The sequence below is a fragment of the Cnephaeus nilssonii genome, assembly GCF_951640355.1.
Source record: "Cnephaeus nilssonii genome assembly, chromosome: 16".
In the NCBI taxonomy this organism is placed as follows: domain Eukaryota; kingdom Metazoa; phylum Chordata; class Mammalia; order Chiroptera; family Vespertilionidae; genus Cnephaeus; species Cnephaeus nilssonii.
In genome coordinates this window covers 45715075-45734708 of record NC_137087.1, presented here as the reverse complement: position 1 = coordinate 45734708, position 19634 = coordinate 45715075, and the positions used below count along the sequence as shown (strand labels likewise).

General features: G+C 50.8%; 2 protein-coding genes across 7 annotated transcripts in view; both read right to left on the bottom strand.

Annotated features, from left to right (window-relative positions):
* The window catches only part of WBP1L (WW domain binding protein 1 like), a 61562-nt gene extending 50711 nt beyond the window's left edge, over positions 1-10851 (bottom strand). Inside the window, exon 1 of one of the 2 annotated variants that reach the window (XM_079794281.1) lies at positions 10673-10851. In XM_079794281.1, the coding sequence (XP_079650407.1) occupies positions 10673-10762 (90 nt within the window). In that variant the 5' untranslated portion in view covers positions 10763-10851. The remainder of the gene's footprint in view (positions 1-10672) is intronic. The other variant, XM_079794282.1, reaches the window with a different exon arrangement.
* Positions 10852-15402: 4551 nt separating this feature from the next.
* Positions 15403-19634, bottom strand: part of SFXN2 (sideroflexin 2) — a 51534-nt gene continuing 47302 nt past the window's right edge. For all 5 annotated transcript variants that reach the window (XM_079794285.1, XM_079794288.1, XM_079794284.1 and 2 more), the window contains 3 exons: positions 19350-19399; positions 17669-17716; positions 15403-16885 (listed from right to left, as the gene is read on the bottom strand). In XM_079794285.1, the coding sequence (XP_079650411.1) occupies positions 16786-16885; positions 17669-17716; positions 19350-19399 (198 nt within the window). In that variant the 3' untranslated portion in view covers positions 15403-16785. The remainder of the gene's footprint in view (positions 16886-17668; positions 17717-19349; positions 19400-19634) is intronic.

Here is a 19634-nt window from a genome sequence, read left to right as displayed (position 1 = left end):
GGCCAGACTTTGCTCCACCTAGTGGAAATACAAAGGATGGTCCAAAAGGGAGGTGCCCACAGCCAGACATCAGCCTGCCTGCTGTATGCCACTGAGTAGACAGGCCAGCAGAACCCACTGTCACTACGCCCTGTCACTCAGTGGCTGCTCGGACGGTCTCTGAACTTATAGTTGGATCGGTGGTCGTGGCAGTGCCCACAACTGGGTTGTAGGGTAAGAAATAAACCCACCTGGGTCCTGATGGCCCCTCAAGCGTTATTCCTAACAATTTATGACAGGAAAGAGGCCCTCTAGGGCCACAGGCAGTAGCTGACCTACACTCCATTGGAGACCCAGAAACGAAGGCATCAAGTGGTCGGTGTGAGATGACACCAGATTTCAACCACTACCATAAGGGACACATTCAAGAGGCAGACGCAGTGAGCGCCAAAGCCTTGCTGCACCAAGACCCGGCAAATAAACGTGTCTCCCGCACAGCAACTCTTCCTTTATAGACACAGAGGGTCCGCACGACCAATTGGCCTGGAGGACAATTCCTCCCAGTGACACCAACAACAATCAAGACTTAACTATACAAACAAGGACCAAGATGGAGGCATAGGGCAGAAGCCTGATTGCTGCCTACCACAACAATTTTGAGACTACGACGGGAGAGCAGAGCAGACACCATCCAGAACCACCGGAGGGCTGACTGAGCAGATGCTCTACAACTAGAATAAAAGAGAGGGGTACGCGGGATGAAGCTGATGCCGGTGACCCAAAGACCACACTTTAAAAACTACGGCTCAGGCGACACAATGGCGGCCTGGATCGTGCTCGGCGCAGTTCCCCCAGCGGTCTCCGGCTGAGGGGAAGGCTTCACTCGCTGCCGAGCACGGACAGACGAGCCCCTGGGAGACATGGGGTGGGAGACTACGCGCTTGCTGACCTCCGAGTCCTTCAAGAATCTCAACGCCTCGGAAGCGGCCAGGTGCGCATGCTCGGCGACCGGCCACCGCTGCAGACCCAAGGGCCGACGCAGCCACCCCGGACCAGCCCGCCGTCGCGCACCGGGCACACCGTAGCTTCGCCGAGCCCACCGCCCAACGAGTTCTGCGGTGGCTGCCCTGGAACTCTGAGAAAATGGCCGAAGGAATTGCTGAGAGGGAATTGACCAACAGGAATTGGGATCAAGAAGATGAAACCCCGCTGGGTCCCGGAACTGGGTGAAGCCGCGCGCCTCTGGGTCCGGGTGAGGCTGGAAACTGGGTCAGGGTGAGGCTGGGCCCCGGGTCCGGGTGAGGCCATGTGCCCCTGGGTCAGGGCAAGGCCATGCGCCCCTGGGTCCGGGTGAGGCTGAATCCTGGGTCTGGGCGAGGCCGTGCACCACTGGATCCGGGTGAGGCTGAATCCCGGGTCCGGGCGAGGCCGTGGGCCCCTGGATCCGGGTGAGCCTGGGTCCCGGGTCCGGGCGAGGCCCTGGGCCCCTGGATCCGGGTGAGCCTGGGTCCCGGGTCCGGGCGAGGCCCTGGGCCCCTGGATCCGGGTGAGCCTGGGTCCCGGGTCCGGGCGAGGCCCTGGGCCCCTGGATCCGGGTGAGCCTGGGTCCCGGGTCCGGGCGAGGCCCTGGGCCCCTGGATCCGGGTGAGCCTGGGTCCCGGGTCCGGGCGAGGCCCTGGGCCCCTGGATCCGGGTGAGCCTGGGTCCCGGGTCCGGGCGAGGCCCTGGGCCCCTGGATCCGGGTGAGCCTGGGTCCCGGGTCCGGGCGAGGCCCTGGGCCCCTGGATCCGGGTGAGCCTGGGTCCCGGGTCCGGGCGAGGCCCTGGGCCCCTGGATCCGGGTGAGCCTGGGTCCCGGGTCCGGGCGAGGCCCTGGGCCCCTGGATCCGGGTGAGCCTGGGTCCCGGGTCCGGGCGAGGCCCTGGGCCCCTGGATCCGGGTGAGCCTGGGTCCCGGGTCCGGGCGAGGCCCTGGGCCCCTGGATCCGGGTGAGCCTGGGTCCCGGGTCCGGGCGAGGCCCTGGGCCCCTGGATCCGGGTGAGCCTGGGTCCCGGGTCCGGGCGAGGCCCTGGGCCCCTGGATCCGGGTGAGCCTGGGTCCCGGGTCCGGGCGAGGCCCTGGGCCCCTGGATCCGGGTGAGCCTGGGTCCCGGGTCCGGGCGAGGCCCTGGGCCCCTGGATCCGGGTGAGCCTGGGTCCCGGGTCCGGGCGAGGCCCTGGGCCCCTGGATCCGGGTGAGCCTGGGTCCCGGGTCCGGGCGAGGCCCTGGGCCCCTGGATCCGGGTGAGCCTGGGTCCCGGGTCCGGGCGAGGCCCTGGGCCCCTGGATCCGGGTGAGCCTGGGTCCCGGGTCCGGGCGAGGCCCTGGGCCCCTGGATCCGGGTGAGCCTGGGTCCCGGGTCCGGGCGAGGCCCTGGGCCCCTGGATCCGGGTGAGCCTGGGTCCCGGGTCCGGGCGAGGCCCTGGGCCCCTGGATCCGGGTGAGCCTGGGTCCCGGGTCCGGGCGAGGCCCTGGGCCCCTGGATCCGGGTGAGCCTGGGTCCCGGGTCCGGGCGAGGCCCTGGGCCCCTGGATCCGGGTGAGCCTGGGTCCCGGGTCCGGGCGAGGCCCTGGGCCCCTGGATCCGGGTGAGCCTGGGTCCCGGGTCCGGGCGAGGCCCTGGGCCCCTGGATCCGGGTGAGCCTGGGTCCCGGGTCCGGGCGAGGCCCTGGGCCCCTGGATCCGGGTGAGCCTGGGTCCCGGGTCCGGGGGAGGCCCTGGGCCCCTGGATCCGGGTGAGCCTGGGTCCCGGGTCCGGGGGGGCCCTGGGCCCCTGGATCCGGGTGAGCCTGGCCCCGGGTCCGGGCGAGGCCCTGGGCCCCTGGATCCGGGTGAGCCTGGGTCCCGGGTCCGGGGGAGGCCCTGGGCCCCTGGATCCGGGTGAGCCTGGGTCCCGGGTCCGGGGGAGGCCCTGGGCCCCTGGATCCGGGTGAGCCTGGGTCCCGGGTCCGGGGGAGGCCCTGGGCCCCTGGATCCGGGTGAGCCTGGGTCCCGGGTCCAGGGGAGGCCCTGGGCCCCTGGATCCGGGTGAGCCTGGGTCCCGGGTCCGGGCGAGGCCCTGGGCCCCTGGATCCGGGTGAGCCTGGCCCCGGGTCCGGGGGAGGCCCTGGGCCCCTGGATCCGGGTGAGCCTGGGTCCCGGGTCCGGGCGAGGCCCTGGGCCCCTGGAAATGGGTGAGCCTGGCCCCGGGTCCGGGGGATGCCCTGGGCCCCTGGATCCGGGTGAGCCTGGGTCCCGGGTCCGGGCGAGGCCCTGGGCCCCTGGATCCGGGTGAGCCTGGCCCCGGGTCCGGGGGAGGCCCTGGGCTCCTGGATCCGGGTGAGCCTGGGTCCCGGGTCCGGGCGAGGCCCTGGGCCCCTGGATCCGGGTGAGCCTGGCCCCGGGTCCGGGGGATGCCCTGGGCCCCTGGATCCGGGTGAGCCTGGGTCCCGGGTCCGGGCGAGGCCCTGGGCCCCTGGATCCGGGTGAGCCTGGCCCTGGGTCCGGGCGAGGCCCTGGGCCCCTGGATCCGGGTGAGCCTGGGTCCCGGGTCCAGGCGAGGCCCTGGGCCCCTGGATCCGGGTGAGCCTGGGCCCCGGGTCCGGGTGAGGCCCTGGGCCCCTGGATCCGGGTGAGCCTGGGCCCCGGGTCCGGGTGAGGCCGTGGGCCCCTGGATCCGGGTGAGCCTGGCCCCGGGTCCGGGTGAGGCCGTGGGCCCCTGGATCCGGGTGAGACTGGGTCCCTGGTCCGGGTGAGGCCGTGGGCCCCTGGATCCGGGTGAGGCCACGCGACCCTGGGTCTGGGAGAGGCCACGCGCCCCTGGGTCCGGGTGAGGCCATGCGCCCCTGGGTCCGGATGAAGCTGAATCCTGGGTCTGGGCGAGGCTGTGTGCCCCTAGATCCGAGTGAGACTGGATCCCGGGTCCGGGTGAGGCCGTGGGCCCCTGGATCCGGGTGAAGCCGTGCCCCTGGATCCGGCCGAGACCAAACCAGAGGGAGTCGGACCTGCATTACCACCATTTGTCCACCATCCAGAGCTGAGGGGTCAGTGCCGACATGTACTCATAAGGAACTGGTGGACATTGATATTGGGTCTCAAAAGAACTGTTGGACCAGAAAGAAACTCACTACAGACTGATTAGTTTGCCTGTCAGCATAACTATTATTGCTCGTCGCACATTCAATTCTTATAAGTATATCTCTAGTGACACATGATTTCGCTCATCTAGGGGAAATGATGAACAACATAGACTGATGAACAAGAACAGAACCAGAAACAAGGAGGCATCGATCGGACTATCGGGCCTCAGAGGGAGGATAGGGGAGGGTGGGGGGAGGGGGGAGAGATCAACCAAAGGTCTTGTGTGCATGCATATGAGCCTAACCAATGCTTAAGTTCAACAGAGGGTTGGGGCATCCATGGGGAGGGGGGTGGGATGGGAATGGGGGGATGAGGACAAATATATGACACCTTAATCAATAAAGAAATTTAAAAAAAAAAAAAAAAAAAAAAAAAAAAAAAGAGGCCCTCTAGGGCATAGGGATGGCCAGGAATTCCAAAGGCAGTTGGAATTTTGTACCCAAAGCCATGTAAAGTAGCCACAGTATTTGTAAGAGTTGCTGGCTAGTGCCCAACATCCACAATGAGCTGTATCCTGAGGCCTGCAGGAGAAGGCTCTCCTCTAGACACGGCCTTCCTGACGTGCAGGAGTCAGCTTCCCTCCTGGTGACCCTGAAAACACCTAATAGTTTCTGCAAGCTGAGCGTGTATGAGAACAAGCAAACGTCCGTGAGGCTGAACATGAGGGTAGAGCCAAGACTTGGAAGGGGGAGAGGAAAAAGTTCTAAGAACATGACTCAGTTCCGATTAGGGCCATGGAGGACTCTGAGAAAAGAAAGTAACTGGCCATCAGCTTCACTGGGGCGAAAACAAACATGTTCTTCAAATAAAACCACAAAGGCAGCCCAAAGCAAGGGAAAAGAAAGTTCAAGACTGGGTGGCTAAGGGAGGGCTCACCTGCTTTCTAAACCACAGACTAAAAAAATATGCTTTTTTCAAAATGTCTGATGTTGGCTGACAAAGTAGGGCTGACTGGTAACATGTCAACAAATCTGAGAGTAATCAAGATTCAGGACTTACAGCTTTAAGTTATCCCACCTAAAATGTGTTGCCAGAGGGTATTTCATACACTTCACAATGCTATGCTCTCTCTTTATAGGAAAGCTGACCTCGAACCCTGTGATAATTAAGTAGGATCTGGTAAGAAACCAGAGTTTCTCAACCTTGGCCCTACTCACAACAAAGACAATTCTTTGTTGAGAGGGACCATCCTGAGCACTGTAGGATGTTTAGCAGCATCACTGACCTTCACTCACTAGATGCCAGTAGCACCCCCAAATTGTAACAAACCAAAAATGTTTCCAGACACTGACTAATGTCCTCTGGAAGCAGCAAAACTGTCCCCAACTGAGAACCACTACTCTGAACACATAGATTCACCATGGAAAGTGACCTACATAGCTAAAAGATAACAGGGACAAACCTAACCTCAGTGATGGAATAGAATCAAGGAAGTCACTTTCGAATCTCAGTTTCCCAACTTAGTTTGGGAGTTGATAATTACTTACCAACCACAATGTACTCTGAGGACCAATATTAACAGTAGTGATAATTATTATATTTAATAACCATTAAGCATATTCCAAGAGCCTTACATATATTGTCTTTTCACCTCAGGACAAACCCATTAGGTTTATTTACTTATTACTCCCATTTTATAGATGGGGAAACTAAGGCACAAAGAGGTTAGAGAATTTGCTCAAGGATAGTTAAGTAGAAGAGTCAGGTTTGGAACTCAGGTGGGCTACCCCCAGAGCTCGTGACCTCACCACTGTGTTAGACTATACCCCATGCCCTCATTGGAAAGCTGTTAGACTTGCATCATCTAATATGTAGTAAGTAGCCACATGTAGCTATTTCATTTAAATTAATTAAATATCATACCACTTTGGAAAACAGTTTGGCAGTTCCTCAAAAGATTACATATAGAGTTACCATATGACCCAGCAATTCCACTGTTAGGTACATACCCAGGAGAAATGAAAACATATGTCTACACAAAAACTTGTACACGCATGTTCACAGCAGCATTATTCATAATAACCCAGAAGTGGAAACAGCCTAAATGACCGTCAATTTAGGGATGGATAAATAAAATGTGGTACATTCATACAACTGAATATTAATCGTCCACAAAAAGGAATAATATACTGACATATGTGGTGATAAACTGATCTGTCAACGTTCATGAATCTTAAAAACATTATGCTAAGTGAAAGCCAGTCACAAAGGACCACATAAGTGTATGATTGTATTTATATGGACTGTCCAGAATAGGCAAATCCATAGAGATAGAAGTAGATTAGTGGTTGTCAGGGGCTGGGGGAGGAGGTTGTGAAAAGGAGAGAGACTGCTAATGGCTATGAGGCTTCTTTATGGGGTGATTGAAAGTGTCCTAAAATTAGATAGTGGTAATGGTCACGCAACTCTGTAACTTATAAAAAGGCATTTTATGTACACTTTAAAAGGATGAATCTTTTGAGATGTTAATTATATCTCAAGAAAGTTGATATAAAAAACTAAATGACATTAAAAATTCAGTTCCTCAGTTATCCTAGCCACATTTCAAATACGCAAGAGCCCCCCGTGGATAAGTGGCTACCAAAATGAACAGTGCAGAAAGATAATTTCCTCCAACATCACAGAACATTCTACTGGATAAGCACTGCATCAATGAATGGGTAAAAGGCCTCCTTTACCATCTAACTACTTTTCAAGTCTCACTACGTTCACACTCCTCTTCTCACACCCACATAGGAAGATTCCGTCTCCATAGGAAGATGCCTCCTCCAAATGCATGCTCCATTTTCTCTCTGGAATGGGCTTCTCCCCTTCCTGGTCTATAGACATTCTACTTACCCTTTATCCTTCAGAGCACGTCCAAATGCCTCTTCCCTAACCCCCACCTTCCCCTGGCCCTAGCAGAATCAGTTGCTCCCACTGGCCTTTGTTTGCACTTCCATTACAACATTGATCGCTCTGGATTACAAATCATTGTGTGTGCTATCTGTCTCTCCCACAAGATGACCAGCTCCTTGAGGACAGGGAGTCTAGTCTGTTACTTATTTGAGGGTTCCCAAGGCCTAACGATAACAATGGCCTGCTGCAGAGTAGACATTTCGGTATATGTTGCTGAATTCTACTGAAAGGATTTACAGAAACTCAAGGTATTGATTTTCAACAATTGTTCACTTTGGTGTGTAAAACAGACTAAGAAAATGAAGGAAAGAGGATTCGAATCTGAAGTCTCCTATCCCATTATTCTACAAGGAGTGTTGGTGATTGCACTGAAATGCCATTTTTAAGAAAGAAAGGCTTCTGGACTGAAAACTGGGGCAATGTAGGTGAGTAAAGGAGGGAATTAGGGGCCAATGGGTATACTATTGAAAGCGGGGGGGAAACTGCAGGGACGAGGGCCCCCATCCAATTCAAAGATTTAAGCATGGCACAGGAAAAGGAATGACTCCATCTCTAGAGATTTGTGCCCAGGCCATTGGTTGAGTCACTTCATGAAAAAAGACTTCTTTACTAAATCTTTATTTTAGATTTAATATAGCCAGGTTTTTCTGGTTAAGCCTAATCAAAAAGAGAAAAAAGAAATCTATGTTATCTCAATCATAATTTAACTGGAAGAGACAAATGCCAAGGCCTTACTATTTAAAGACCTTACTGTGTTTTTTTTTTATTCTCTATGGATTCAAGAACTCATAACTGAATTGCAATAACCTATAGGTGAGTTAAGTCTAAGTTCCTAACCACAGAAGTGAGCTAAGCTAATGAACTTTTCTGGGCCAGGATAGTGAGAAATGGCTGTTCCAGGGCAGAGCTATTAAGAGGGAAAGCAAGCACCTAAATATCATGTTTTTCGTATATTAAATGCATATGGAAAAAAAAAAAGTTGTACTTAATAGAGCCATTTCAAGGGGGAAAAATGCAATAAGGTACCCATACCATTTCAACAAGGAGTAAGTGTGGAGAGTCCTCCTCAATTCAGAGTTAGCTGGAAGTCACTTGTTGAAAAAAGGACAGTGCGTACCTGAAGTAGGTCCTGTGCCAAAATGGTCTCTGAATTTTTTTTTCTTTACTGATTTCTACAAGCCAAAAATCAACAAAAACCAAATTGGCTAACCTGCGGTAGATTCAGAGTTAATAATTATATAATAGCTTCCATTCCAAAAGTTAAAAATTCAAAACACAAATCTCACTACAGATATACAGTATTCTCTGACAAAGAGACAGGGTATTAAGGAGGAGGAAAGGGGTCAGGAAGAGGGAGACTACTCATTACAAAAACCTTCCCTTCTCTGCAGGAACTATAACCACATAATGGCTGCTGGTCAGTGCATCCATCCAAATGGAACAAAGTACAAAAGCCACCCTGTCCCCAAAATAAGTATTGGAAGTGCCAGAGACATGATAAGAAAATAGCCTGTGCTCCACAAACTGCTCTTAGGACATGACACTGAAGATCCGCTCCCACATTTTCTCCCAGGCTTGCATGACATGGTAAGGAACCTCCACTTGCCATGCTTCCTCCTGCTAAAGAAATGGATGTTTCCCACCACTGACTATGAGGTCTACCACTCCCCTCCAATAGAGTGAGGCAGTCCACAGACCCTGGGCACCCACCTCCGAAGGCTCAACATTCCTCAATCAACCCTTTAGCAATGCTATTTCTTCAATGGTAACTGGATAGACAGGTGCAAAGGAAAAACAACCGTTTGGTCTATGATTTGTTCTGTCAGCATTTATACTTAATTGCACCAGTCCAAATGGTTGTGACTTTTCGAATGGACAAAGAAAATTTATTTCTCCTGCTAGTTTGATTTTAACTGGGAAAATAAAGAGCCCCAACAAAGCCTGAAACGAAAGAGTTCAGACTTAGAAAAGGGAATATACTGGCCCAGAAAATGAGCTCTATTACGTTCACATGTTATTTCTAATATACATAAATATACTCTGAAGAAAAAAACAGGACACTTCAATCAATAAATGAATAAGCAAACTGTGGTATAGCCATACAGTGGAGTATTACACAGCCATAAAAAATAACTAAGTACCGGTTCATGCTACAACATGGATGAATCTGGAAAACATTATGCTAAGGGAAGAACCCAGACACAAAAGGCCACACTGTAGAATTGCATTTCTATGAAATATTCTGAATAGGCGAACACATAGAGACAGAAAGCATACTGGTGGTTGCCAGGGACGGGGAAAGTGGGGAATGGGGGGAACTGCTTAATGGGTAGGGGGGGTTTCTTTTGGGATGTTTTGAAACTAGATAGAGGTGGTGGTTGCACAACATTGTTAATATACTAAATGCCACTGAATGTTTCACTTTAAAATGGCTAAGTGGTTTTAAATAGCTTATGTGAATTTCACCTCACTTAATCTTTAAAATAAAGAATACTAATGGACAAAACAAAGATGCATACAGTATGTAAATAGGCAGCCCATGAACTCCTAAGGGAAAAAGATAAGCATTTTTTGCTGGGACTCTGCTGCTACTCTTGATCACAACGCAGGGTTCAAGTACTAGGCTGTATAGATTCTGCCATCATGTGTGTGTGTGTGTGTGTGTGTGTGTGTGTGTGTGTGTGTGTGTGTGTTTCTGAAAAGACAGGGAAGGGAACAGAAAGGGAAGAAAATAGAATGGGAAAGCCTTGCCAAACGCAAGGAAAGGAGGGGTCATTACCCCTAGTGCACCCCACCCAACTTGGCATTAGGAGTAATGCTCCCATTAAGGTTTCGAAATGCCAGCCAGAGCTGGAATCCACACAAGCCAGCTCCTCTGCCTGAATAAAAAGCAAGCCACCTAGCAAGAAAAGCTCCGTTTGGGGTGCTCCATTTGCTGCCCGTATTGGCATCAGCACCACCGTTTGCTCAAAAGCCTCAGGCTAGCCCAGATCAGCGTCAGCGCCCGGCTCTCCCCGGCCGGCCAGCCTAACAGCAAAAGCTTATGAGAACTCCAGTGTGCCCCCCTCCTGAGGGGGCCCGGCCTACTTCATCCCACCTGCCTTCCAAGAGTCCCTCCTCCAACCCCTTAACTCCAGCACTATTAAAAATGGTGCCCTCAGAACATGCCCCTGTCCCAGCCTGAAATAAACATCCTCTCAGCGCCTCCTCCCTCAGGCTAGTTCGGGAGCCCACGGCCCCGACCCGCACCCGCACGGACATACACGCGGCACCGCTGCCTGGAGACTTGCTCCACGGGGAACACGAATGCACCCCACATGCCCCAGCTTGGCACCACCATCCAGTCACAGACATCCCAGCCCACCTGACCTCACAGCCGTCTCAAAGGCCCGCACTCGCTTGGCACCAGGCCTCTGCCAACCTCCCAGAAACCAAAACAGGTGTCCCTCAGCTAAACACCGACGCCCCCTTAGGTCCGGTCCACGCCACGCATAGGGGTCCCTCTCGGGACCCCTCAACTCTTGGCAGCAACACTCTTCAGCCCCCTCCAGCTAGCAGCGAGGCCGTCTCCAGCCTCCCCTAGCCAGGCCTCAACGACCCCCAGGCTCCCAGCCGCGCCCGGACGCCCCCTCCCCCTTACCTGCGGGGGTTCAGCCCCGGCTGACAGGGGGCTGGGCAGCGCCTGGAGGAGCAGGAGCGCCATGCCACCCAGGAGCCTTCTCCTCTCCATCCCCCTCCTGCTCCTGCTCCTCCGCCACGGCGCCGCCACCACCCTCCTCCTCCTCCCTCTCCACCTCTCTCCTCTTCTTCCTTCTTCCCTTCTTTTCCTGTTTCACTCTCCCCTCCCGCTTCCGGCTCTGCTCCACCCCAGCCAAAACACCTCCCCCCCCCAAACACTGGGGAGGTCCTCCAGTGCCAGCGTTTCATTGGCCCGTGCCCTCCGTCCATTCATCCAAATGGCTGTCGATCAAACCGAAGTCCCGCCCCCTGTTGAAGTCCCGCCCCCTGAAGACGGAAAGCCAGAAGGATCCAGCCAATGAAAAGTAGGAGGAAGCTGGGCCATCTTGGGTGCTGCCAGCGGCGTAAATGCTGGGTGTCCGAAGTCGCTCCGGTCGGGGGGCGGGGCCCCCTCGAACGCGTGGTACTGAAAAGTCGAATTCGGATATAGCCATCTTGAGTGTGGCGGAAGTACTGGATTGCCACAGTTTAGCAAAGAAAGAAAGAGTATGATGATTCGAAATGGTGTTGGCAAATGTTATTTTTTGAAGAAGGTAGCCGGGCGCTCCTAAAGAACAAAACAACTGCAATCTAAAAAAATTTTTTGATCTCTTTTGTGTTGAAGCACAGCCTTAGTACCAGGGTCCCTCTGCTGGTCTCAAACTGGCCAAGCAATAGCCTTAGGGCAACTTGCAGTTCCTATGAGACAGTGCCTTTCGCTGAGGCACAGTGCTTCGTCACCACAACTTCCAGGGACAAAATTCTAGTCACTCTACCACAAAAATAGCTCTGAAATCCACCCCAAAGGCTTTCACCCATGTTCTCCTCTTCCTGGCTAAACACAAATGGTCTCCTTTCACACACCACAACAAGGGTGCTCTACCACCCCCATCCCCACCTACACACACACATACACACACACACACACACACACACACACACACACACACAACACCGTTTTTGTCTCATGGCTTTCCCTCAGTGGATAGAGCATCGGCCAGTGGACTGAAGGGTCCCGGATTTGATTCTGGTCAAGGGTGCCTACCTCGGGTTGCACCTACCTCGGATTGTGGGGAGGCAATCAATCGATGTGTCTCTCTCACATCGATGTTTCTCTCTGTCTCTCGCCCTTCCCTTCCATTCTCTCTAAAAATCGATGAAAACATATCCTTGGGTGAGGATTAAGGCCCCCCCCCTTAAAAAAAACTACCTACAAGATATATAGTCCAAACTTCTCAATATGGTCCTGTGTCCTGGTTCCTGCATACTTCTCTTTATCTCACCTGCCACCCACACATTCTGCTCACACTGGGACACTTAGGAGATCCTCAGTGTGCTGTGTTACATGATACACTTACCATCATTTACACATTACACATACAAACTCCTAGTTCCCGCCCCCTTGTTTCTTCTTCTGGATTCACATAACACTCCCCCACAGTGTATCTAATCTGCATCTGACTGGCTGACCCCTCCTACTAAATTTGCAGCTTTTTATTTATTTTTAAATATATATATTTTATTGATTTTTTACAGAGAGGAAGGGAAAAGGATAGAGAGTTAGAAACATCGATGAGAGAGAAACATCGATCAGCTGCCTCCTGCACACCCCCTACTGGGGATGTGCCCACAACCAAGGTACATGCCCTTGACTGGAATTGAACCTGAGACCCTTCATTCCGAAGGCTGATGCTCTATCCACTGAGCCAAACCAGCTAGGGCAAATTTGCAGCTTTTTATACAGCACACCAAGTCTTACTCATTTCCTAAGAAATCCCTACAACATCCTGTATAGGACCCAACTATGAACTTAATGATAATAAAATGAAATGAAGACCCATGACAGAGAAACCAGCTGCCTGTGGCTGTAAATTTCCTCTCAAAGCATTATACAGCCTGGCCCAATCTGGCGTATGCCTGAGCCCACAGGGAGTTTGTTCTTGGCTTAAGTGGTGGCAAAGTGGGAAACAGGTACGAGCGAAGAAAATTGGTTTTGCCCCAACGTAAGAATGTCTATAGTTCTACCTCTGTCTTGATCCTGCTTTCCCAAGTGCTGCAAAAGGTGACAAGTATTTTTGTCAATCTCAAGTTTCTTAGAAATGTATCTACTCCACAATCAAGCTCCCTAGGGGATAAATAAAGATTGAGTACTGAGACATGAAAACATGCTCAAAATCACTAATCGTCCAAGAGATGCAAATCAAAACAACAAGGAGGTACCATCTCACACCTGCCAGAATGGCTATCATCAACAGATCAACAAACAAGTGCTGGCGAGGATGTGGAGAAAAAGGAACCCTCTTGCACTGCTGGTGGGAATGTAGACTGGTGCAGCCACTGTGAAAAACAGTATGGCGTTTCCTCAAAAAATTAAAAATGAAACTTCCATTTGACCTAGTAGAAACCAGAAACACCAATCAGAAAGGATATATGCACCCCTATGTTCATAGCAGCACAATTTACAATAGCTAAGATTGGGAAACAGCCTAAGCACCCATCAGCAGATGAGTGAATTAGAAAACGGTGGTACATTGCCCTAGCTGGTTGGTTTGGCTCAGTGGATAGAGCGTCAGCCTGCGGACTGAAGGTCCCAGGTTCAATTCTGGCCAAGGGCACATGCCCAGGTTGTGGGCTCAATCCCCAGTAGGGGGTGTGTAGGAGGCAGCCAATCAATGATTCTCATCATTGATGTTTCTATCTCTCTCTCCCTCTCCCTTCCTCTCTGAAATCAATAAAGAAATATATATTTTAAAAGAAAACTGTGGTGCATCTACACAATGGAATATTACACTCCTATAAAAAGAAGGAACTCTTACCATTTGCAACAGCATGGATGGACCTGAACAGCATTATGCTAAGCAAAATAAGCCAGTCAGAGAAAGATAAATATCACATGACCTCACTCACTTGTGGAATATAATGAACAACATAAACTGATGAACAAGAATAGAACCAGAGTCATAGAAGCATCGAACAGACTGTCTAACCTATGAGGGAAGATGGGGGGTGAGGGGGTAAGAGATCAACCAAAGGACTTGTATGCATGCATATGAGCATAACCAATGGACACAGATGGGGGGTGGGGAGGAGGGCATGTGCTGGGGGTTGGGGGCAGCCGGGGAGAGGTCAATGGGGGAAAAAGGAGACTTATGTACATTTTTTTAAAAATTGAGTACTAAGCAAGGGCCCAATTATTTTCATACAGAGGGTCTTAATCCTGGCATCAAAGAGTTACAGAGGCCATATAAAGGCCAGGTATTATCATCATTGGGAAACCCCAGTGGCTTCAATTTGGCAGACAGGATTTTGTCCCAACTTGCCTTTCTCCCTTTACCTAAGAGCTCAAACTGAGGTACTGGACAGGACAAACACTTAGTCTGGATTAGCACTTCCCACACCGAGGCATTTTAGTCACTCTAACCAACTTTATTTCCACACCCCCACAAGAGCCAACTGAAAGAAAGCAGAGGCCTTACAAGATGGAGCTGAAATGCAGTCTGAGTGAATACTTTCCAGAGAGCCTCTGAACTGTAGCCACTACATACTCCAGACTTTTCCGAAGAGTAATCATCTGTGAAGAGAGGAGGAACGCCAGGAGGCTTAAGAAACTGGGAAGGAAAAGAAAAGGTGGTTGATTTTTGAAAGAACATCAGCGTCAAACTGCTTCTGAGCTTTGGTAAGGATTTCCCTATTTGTCTTTGGAAGTGGGCAAAGCTGAAGTCAAATCTCATCCTAAGAAAACTAGCTCACAGACACAGACCTTTCTGCTCCGACATCAGCTAAAATCAAATTGTATATTATAACATGTATGAACTTTGAAAACATTATACAGAAGGCCACACACTATGTGATTCCATTTATATGAAATGTCCAGAATAGGCAAAACTAGAGACAAAGTAGATTAGGGATTGTGAAGGGTTGTGGCTGGGGGATGGAGTGACTTAATTCATAGTTTCTTTTGGGTGTAATGAAAAAGGTCTGGAATTAGATCATCATTACGGTTGTACAGCTTTGTTGAGTCTACTATAAATCACTAATTTGTACACTTTATTAGGATGAATTTATGTTAAATGGATTACATTTTAATTTTTTTAAATAGAGGGAAAAATTAAATTGCAGCCAGTATTGTGACTGCAGAATGGAGGCCCTTCTCATTAGAGCAATGGTCCTTCAAGTGTAGTATGTAGAATCATCACTGGAAAATTACCAGGAATGTAAATTCTGAGGGTCTGCCCCAGACCCACATAATTAGAAATTCTGGAAGAGGAAGCCATATGATCTGTTTTAACAGGTGCTCCTGATGCATTTTTTAAGAGCTATTTTTCCAGAGTAAAGGACCAGAGAGTAAATATTCTAGGTTTTGCATGTTACATACATTGGGTCTCTGTCATATATTCTTTTCTTCCTTTTTACAACCCTTTAAAACCTTGAGCCACGGTTTGCCAACTCCTGTTCTGGGGCAACACAGCTCCCATTCTGGGAGATCTCTGGAGCTTCCAGCAAAGACAGGTGGATTTTCCCCTTGTAATAAGGTAAATGGACAATGGCTTCCGGGCTTCAGACAGGTAGGTTCACCTTAAAGTTGTTCCCCTCCCTCCATGCCAAGGCCAAAGTAAGTTCAGATCCTATTTTCCATCCAGATGTTATTAACTCAGGCTGCAGACAGTTCATTGTGCTTTTAAGAAATTTATTCAATTAATAGTGGTATCTTTGAACAGTCAGTAAATTATACTAGACAAAACTCATACAGACATTGACCCCAGGTATGCCACAACAGTCCCCCAAGGAGCGTGAGAAATCACCTACAGCAGCCAAGTTGGAAAGGGCAAGTCACTGTGCTTTGCTGTGTGTCCTTGAAGGCTCTTTGGTCCTGCTGGTTTTCTCTTACAGGCGTCCAAATAAAACTTCCCTTTCCTAGTCAGTACACACCAGTCTTTGGTATTTAACCTAATGGGCTGGAGAAGGGAGGTAGCCAGGAAATTATACCCATTACAATGTGTGGTTGATGCCTACATATATCCTTTTTACTCACAGTTAGAATTACCTTTTTTTTTTCAAGGTGACCAAAGGCACAGCCATTCTAGATCTCTCTATATATAGGTGTGCATGTGCGTGTGTGTTATTCATTTCAGAGAGGAAGGGAGAGGGAGAGAGAGAAACATCCATGATTAGAGCGAATCATGGCTGCCTCCTGCAGGCCTCCTCCTGGGGACTGAGCCCGCAACCCGGGCATGTGCCCTGACCGGGAGTCAAACCGTGACCTCCTGGTTCATGGGTTAATGCTCAACCACCGAGCCATACAGGCCGAGCAGAATTATCTTTTAAACACAGAAGTGAAATCAGACATGATTTGAGAGCAGAACAAAGTATCACTAGACAGAGCTTGAGCACCATGGAACTCTGCTGCCTCACACAATGACCTTTTTTCAGCACTAAGAACTCCCAAGAGCCTGATAAAACTCAAGGTGAGCAGCACTCCCAAAGAGCCTTTCTGACAGAGGAGAATGGGGTAGAGTGGAGATGAGCCCCAAGGTGACACAGACTAGCCCTCCCTCCCCGCAACACACATACTTCCTGCGTTAGCTAGAACTACATGGGTAAAGGTTTCATAGGTTGAGAGAAGATGACACAGAGGGAAGAGGGAAGAAGAGTAGGAACTTCTCTCTGTCCCAGGGGTTCTTCCCAATCCTGGCTGGAACCAGAATCCCAATGTTTTCCTGATTTTTCCAATCGGTTTGCTGAATGTCTCCCTCAGGTCCCAGCAACTTCTCCCTGAGGGGGCCTCAGCTCCTGGTTTCCATGGGATGGAAGGGGGAAGCAGACAGAGGATTTGGTCTTCCACCCCTTGTTCCCTTTCATCCCCTGGAGCCCAATAAACCAAGTGCCTGGGTAGAAGCATGAGGAATTCTGCTGCCTCATACACCCCCAAATACGCCCTAGCCTTAGGCCCTGTTGGCAAAGAGGAATGAGGGCACAGACAGCTAAGGAGGAGCTGGTGAATATTGGTATAGACCGGTCCTTGCTGAGGTGGGACATTTAGAGACCCTTATTGAAGTAGACGGAAGGCACGAGTTCTCCATATTTGGCCTTGATGGTGTCTTGGAGCTCCTGTTCCAAGTAGGAAACTGGCAATTCACTGAGAAGAGAGAAGAAGGTTATGAGTATGCCACCTAGACAGCAGCAAATTACCCTTAGATAAAGCCCAACTCAAATACCACCTCTAAGAAGCCTCTTTCCCTTCCCATTTTTTTCCTTCAGAATTAGTAGTAGCTGCTGTACACCACAATATGTTGCTTTTACCTCTCCCTGTCTTCCTTCTCCCTGGTGCTCAACTTCCACCTTCTCCACAAGATTACAGGCACAGGGCTCAGAACACAGGAGACATCTAACAGATGACCACTGAGCTAAGAGCACTAAGGAAAGGGAGAGTGGCATCTCCTCGGCATATATTCCAGGTATGTAGTCATACCTGGTCTCCTGGAACTAGTCCTTCCTCCCACCCATCTGATGCTCCCCTTCCATGACATGCAAGGGGAGTGAAGAGGTTCAAGTCATCCACCCTCTGGCAAATAAGAGCCAGAATAAGGACCTGTCCCCTTGTTCAAATTCAAAGACTGGATCCAGCCTGGGGAGATTCATCTAATAACCCAACCAGCAGGACAGAGTCTCTTGTTCCCCCACTTTCTCTCCACGGCAGCCCTTGCTGCACTGGGAGGAAGCAATTCATCCCTTTGGAGACGTGTTCTGGCTTACCATTCACGCAGGGTTAAGAGGCCCAGAGTTTAGGCTGATAGGCACTTGTCCCTGGACAAACGCTGCCCTTCTCGCCCCTCCCCCTCTCCTTCCGGACAGCAAGCAGGGCAGGGAGAGTAGGGACAGGACATTTGGTAAAACAAAGTAAGGAATGAATAGCTGATACCATATCTGTGGGAAGAGCCCACAGGCCACTGGCACCATGAAGATGAGGCTGGAAAAAAGGAGAAACCAAAGCATTAGGGGCCATTTCCCCACAGGCCCTCCCACAGGCCTGAGCGCCCTAAAGGATAGGGCAGATGCCCATTCAGTTGGCCTCCCTTCCCAGCTGGCTCCACAACCCCTCTCCCTTCAACCCTTCTCCTGGTCTCTAGGTGCCAGGATACTCATTCTAGCACGGATTAAAATCAGCCAGCCTCCATCCCTCATCCCCTACCCCGATCCACCCCTGTTGTTCAAGCACATGAAGTCGCTAGGGAGTGTAAGCAGCAGCCCTAAAGACCACATGCATCCACTGATATGCAGGGAAAGCAGTGAAAGGTGTGAATCCAAAGATCCTGCTCCTCTAGTCACTGAGCATCTGGACTGTTGGAGAACAGTAAAGGGCCGGGTTCATCAAACTGCAATGTGCATACGGATAACTCCAGGGGCTTATGAAAATGCAATGCTGATTCAGAAGGTCTCGGGAAAGGCTTGAGAGTCTCTACTTCTAACAAGTTTTCAGATGATGCAGGTCCAGGACTGTCTTACAGGATTTGAGAGTCTAACGGACCTGAGTTCCTATCACAGCGTTGACACTTAACAGTGGTACAGTCTGGGGCACGTTATCTCTGGGCCAGCAGAGGGAGGACCAGAGTGTCTACTCTGCAGCGTCACTGTGAGGATTCAATGAGATAACGACCTATGTACAGCACCCAACCTGTGGTAAGTGCCCACTCGTGGTAATTCAATTAACAGAACTATAGCATGTCGGCCAAGGACCAATCTCAGCTCCAGCAATCGGGCAAGTGTCTTCATCGCTCCAAGCCTTAGTTTCTTCTTCTGTAAAAGAAGATGAGGGCATCTATGCCTCCAGGGCTGAGGAGCGTAAGTGAAATTATAGATGTGCAGCATTAGCACAGGGGGCACATTCAATAAGTGTCAGTTGTTGTGGCTGTCATTAGCGCTGTAGTCCTGTGAAGCACGATTAATGGCAGGACATGTCCAGTCGATGGCAGGCACCTAAGAATGCTGCCATGACGTGGTTTCCTCCTGTGCGAGGTTGGGACACTTGACAGCCCCAGGCTGCCACACATTTTTGTCTCTTCGTGTATTTTATCTATTTATTTATTTATTTATTTATTTTATTGAGATATAATTGACATATAACAATGTGGAAGTTTAAGGTGTTGACTTGATACATTAACGTATCGCAACATGATGATCTGAGTGTTAGCTAACACCTCTGTCATGTCGCATCACTATCACTTCTTTTTCACGTTGGGATTGTCTCGTCTTTTTTTTTTTTCTTTTGAAATATAGTTTTTATTGCTGATAGTATTACAGATATCTCCCATTTGTCTCATCATTTTTGTCTCTTCTCCAGACGTAAGGTCAGAGGGAAGACCCTGGGACAGGAGGGTACCCAAGCACTCTGCCTTCCATGCGACTGTGTGCACAGAGCCTTGCTAGTCTGGTTCCCTCCAAAAAGATGAGGTGAGAGCTCTCTAGATGGATCACAGATGTACTGAGCTCCGGCACTGTGGAAGTCAGGCAAAGGAGTACGTGTTCTTCAACACGGGTGACATAAGACAGGTCTTGGTGCCCCAGCCACCACAGAACCCAAACCAAGAAAACATGTTACTCACAAGCACCCACACAGCATAACCTGCAACGGCGCATGCAGGACCTTGACTTTCTGCACAAAAACAAACAAAAGGAAAACCCACATGGGGCTTATATACCTTAAGGTGAACCCCACGCCTGCCCTGCGACAAACCAACCAACCAACTAACCAGCCGCAGGTGTAAGACTGCTGGCCCTGACGGAGAGGACAAGGGCTCTCCTTGCTCTCTGCAGACAAGGCCGAGCTACCGGCTATGCTGTCTGAGCGGGCAGCCAGGGGGACTGGTATGCTGAGCCCTACTTCCGTG